The sequence below is a fragment of the Salvia miltiorrhiza genome, chromosome 1 (assembly GCF_028751815.1).
Source record: "Salvia miltiorrhiza cultivar Shanhuang (shh) chromosome 1, IMPLAD_Smil_shh, whole genome shotgun sequence".
NCBI lineage: Eukaryota > Viridiplantae > Streptophyta > Magnoliopsida > Lamiales > Lamiaceae > Salvia > Salvia miltiorrhiza.
The window spans coordinates 64,019,477-64,023,764 of NC_080387.1; the positions used below are offsets into that span (position 1 = coordinate 64,019,477).

At 38.6% G+C, this 4,288-nt stretch overlaps 1 protein-coding gene across 2 annotated transcripts; it reads right to left on the minus strand.

The window, feature by feature from the left end:
* Window positions 1-813: 813 nt before the first annotated feature.
* LOC131004449 (protein WHAT'S THIS FACTOR 1 homolog, chloroplastic) lies at window positions 814-4,024 on the minus strand. Of its 2 annotated transcripts, none has more exons than XM_057931152.1 (2): window positions 2,363-4,024; window positions 814-1,378 (listed from the first exon to the last, which is right to left on the minus strand). In XM_057931152.1, the coding sequence occupies exon 1, from the start codon at window positions 3,709-3,711 to the stop codon at window positions 2,368-2,370; it is 1,344 nt and encodes a 447-aa protein (XP_057787135.1). In that variant the 5' UTR covers window positions 3,712-4,024; the 3' UTR covers window positions 814-1,378; window positions 2,363-2,367. The 2 variants fall into 2 exon arrangements, with proteins under 2 accessions (XP_057787135.1, XP_057787131.1); XM_057931148.1 differs by having other exon boundaries at window positions 2,358-3,895.
* Between the last annotated feature and the right edge of the window lie 264 nt (window positions 4,025-4,288).

Consider the following 4,288-nt stretch of genomic DNA (forward strand, 5'->3'; position numbering starts at 1 on the left):
CGCTCCATGCCCTTTCCCATGCTTGGGACATATTTGTATCATTGTTTTTAATTGTTCACATCTTAATACGGATTTCAAGCTAGCTCAATTACTAATCCTACTATTGGGAATATAGCAATAATCGTATCTATCTTGGTTTTGGTGTGGGCGTGGGGATTATATCTCTATTTGGTATAATATTAATACAAGGATGGTGCAATATCTGCTACGTTCGATGAATTAACATTTCTTATAAATTAGACAAATTTGATATATTTTCTCATCCAATAGAAACGGTAGGCGTTGAAGTTATTTTTTTTTGAAGGGGATAGGCGTTGAAGTTATGATGCAAGACTTGGAATCATTGGGTAAAAATAAATCCATTTATTTATTTATGAAATTGCATCGAGTTCAATGTGGAGAAGTTAGATTCTTTATGTATCTGTTAAGTAAAGATATGAAGGAGATCATACTTCAGCAGCTTCTTTAAATTCGATTACAAGATTTCAGATTTTGAATTTCTTTTAATACATATTTTGTTCTTATTTTTGTAGAAATTATATCCTTTCTTTATCTGCGGATTAAATTTTTACTTTTTCATTATAATCTTCGTGCCATCAACAAGTACAATAAGCAGTCAAACAAGAGATTATTTAGGATAATCCCACATCTGAATATCTGATTTAAGTTAATCATCCCAAAAAGTATAACATGGGAGATTCACCTGTTGATAACAACATTTATGAACTGCACCAACTTCTTGAATACTGATCAAAACGGAGCCAAGATCATTGGAGATGCATTGAAATGAGGAATAGATCTCAAATCTAATAATTTAGCTTCAAATATGCTGATTTAATAAATAATCCCAGATCTTAACAAGTATACAAACATGTATAATCAATTCAAATTCATGTTGACTTCCACATGACTCGGATTGTCACATGAATCCAATAATCTAAAAAACCAATGCCAAATGTGGCATTCTTTTCAGTAACAATTAGTCATGCAAAGAGAGGTCTGAAGAAAAATTGAACCTTTTTCTTCAATCTGCCGTGGCATTTCCATTGCTGCACGAGGTCTTGTGCCGACTCGGCTGAAGCTAGTCACATGGGATGACCCAGTACAAGTGGACCTTCATTTCTCCCCATGAAAGCTTGATTCCTTGCTGAATGACATTCTGCCCCAACATCTAGGCAGATTTGGATATGGATTACAGAGTTTGAACTGGTTTTGTATGACATCAATTATCTTCAGCTAACGAAGTCTTCACATGCAGGGAGGGTGTAGACTCGTATACCATGATGCAGGCAGCCATTTCTCGACTGCCTTGATGCCTATCATAGCAAAATCTCCTTTTAGCTAAAGACTTCTGAAGAATCCAAGCATCTTCAGTAACCTGTAAGTTTAAACACTTGACATCAAGCAACTAACAAGGTTTGTGCTGAAATTTGAAATTTATTGAATCATATGAAATTTGAAAAGCAAAACCACCAATTTAGCATGATATAGATAATTTACATCAGTCATGCATTTGGAGAACATACTTAATCTACTCGATGAATAACTGCGGCATATTAAGTCAGTTCAGTTGGTCCACGTAGAGAAAGAGCGGGAAAGCGAAATCTACTAGAATACAAGAAATAGAACTATCACCTCTATGTATCATTTGACTCAAACTTAAGCCGATTTTGTACTACCTCAATGTATCACAAGGGTTGCTTACATAAGTTATGGCGATCAAGAAAAAAATGAGAATCTGGAGGGCTGTGTGGAGTGATTAATTATCAGCATGCTTGAATTTCACAGAAACAAAAGATTAAGAACAAGGTAAACTAGAATATACCCCAAAGAAATAAACTTCAGTAAGATAAAACTAAAGTCTCTATTTCGACAACTACAGAACCAGCATGAAGTAGATTGGGAGGAAAAACACTATTCATTCCAGGAAATGGGTGCAGAAATTTTGCTACACAACGAATATGTTCAACTTTCATCCATAGCTTCAGACGTAACAAAACAATTCAATCCCACAAAAGCCAAAAACCATCCGGCTAATGAGCATAACCAGAATCTATCCAAGTGGTATTCCTCATTGAATTTGGAAAATAGAACAAAAAAGAACATCACAAAACAAAAAACCTAATCTGGCATGCAAATCTCTTGTATCACAAAACATAATATTCTGTTGGGCATAGCTTCATCACATATCTTATTCACATGATTAGCACTCATACCAACATCAAATACCTATTTTACAATAACATGACAAGAAACAAATGGCTCAATTATGGAATTGATGTTAACTTGCGGTAAAAATGCATGATGATAAGAAATTGCTGATAAAATTGATTTCTACAAAACAGAAAATCTTATACCTCACCATAGTCAATCATTGTATTCGCCGCGAACCCCCTCAACATCCATTTCGGATCCATCCACATTGGAAGCATCCTCCAAAGAATGCATCGTCTCATCGGGGCCAAGCTGCAGCTCCATGTGGTCATCATCTTCGGAATCACTCCCAACCAAAGCCTTGTCATCCAAGTCCGAGATATCTGCAGAAGTTTCAATTCTCTTCTTCTTCCCTCTAAAACCAACTTGACTCAAAACCTTCTCTCTCCAAACAACCAACGGATGTTTCTGAATCAACTCTGAGCGGTCATAGGCCTCATTTAAGAAGGCACTAAACCTCCTTCCCCTATCAGAAACATAAAAGATCCCACAATGCTTCAGCAGAAGCCTCATCAACTTCTGCGGCATGTTGAACTCCCTCCTAAAATGTGTGAAATAATCAGTTACTAATCTTTTCTCAATGCTAAAGCTAAGCAACTCGTGCATAATCGCCACCGCCCTCTTATCAAACTCGAGAGACCCTGCTTGCAAACCAGTACCATCTGCATAAGGGGATAAATACTCCCTTTTCTGAAAATGCGCAATTTTCCCGCCATCGCGATATAGTTTCTTGTAAGTAACAGGAAATTTCAATGGAAAAGGCAACGCTAGCAATCCGGGGACATGATTACTACAATCCTGCCCTTCAATTACGCCTAAAACCGTCTTCTCCAGCTCGGTGATCGCCCATTTAGGGTTCCAAGACACGAGCTCCAAATATTCAGTGTCATCAAAAGGCTTAAATGGCTGAACGACCTTGAAATTCTCGGGATAGTTATGGACCCAATTTTTCCTAAAATCCATCGGAAACCCTAAATCCCGCCTAAAATGCGCGACCTTGTCGAGGCGCAGCCGCTTATCCGCCGCCATCATCAACATCCTAGTCACATACTCGGCGGCTTGAGCTCCATTTTTCTCGATGATTTCCTCTTCCTCTCTCACCAGCTCCTCGGCTTTCGGCGTCATCCCACACCAAATTATGCCCCTGCTGTCTTTGTACATCTCGAACACCTTCGGGGCTTTCCGGAGGAAATCCGAGAATTTGTTGGGTTTGGGGAGATTGATCTGCTTGCGATGCTTGTCGAGACTTCTTAAGGGTACGATGTTTTCGGGCTCCCCTTTGAGGATCTCGAACAAATGCAGGATCTTGGACATTACCTTGTGCTTTTCCGCCGCGATTTCGAGGTCGTGAACTCGCTTGAACCTGCTGCGGTCCTGGACCCTCTTGCTGGAAGTCATCCATCGGCGTTGGAGGTGGGAGAGTGAGCTGCACTGCTGATTTATGCAGTCGTTCGTGAAGAAGAGCCTGTACCTGGGATTCAGTGGAGGCTTGGACATGATGCACCAAACTTTGACAGAGAAATAGTGCCCCAAGCGTTCGAGAAAATGCTCCACACAATATTAATCTTCACCGCCACAGGCCTAATTGGGCTCAAGCCTAGCCCTTTTATTTGCATTTGGGCCTCCATCCCACTCCATCCCAATTGTACCAAAAACTCACATTAAAATTAAAATGATTAAAAGTAGCAATAAACTTAATGAAATACTCATCCGTCTCATTACCAATATTTCAGTTTTTATAATGAAATATCTCATTTCTTTTTGACAAATAACTAAGAGATTAATTAAATTCACTAATGGGCCCGTCCACCCTATTCTCTCTATACCTATTTTTTACAGACATCAATTTGTTTCTTTCTTTTCATCAAAAATAATGGGACATTTGTAATGGGAGGGAGGGAGTAATATATCCTGAAGAAAAATAACTAACTAAAAGTAAAAGAAAATATAAATCAGAATTATGATAATAAAATCTATAAAGCCTTTGGATTGGCAGATAGAATATGGGAAGCAACCTAGTTTGGAGTTTGTACATGTCCAAATGAAGCATTTGGGGTGGACCATGATCCGTTTC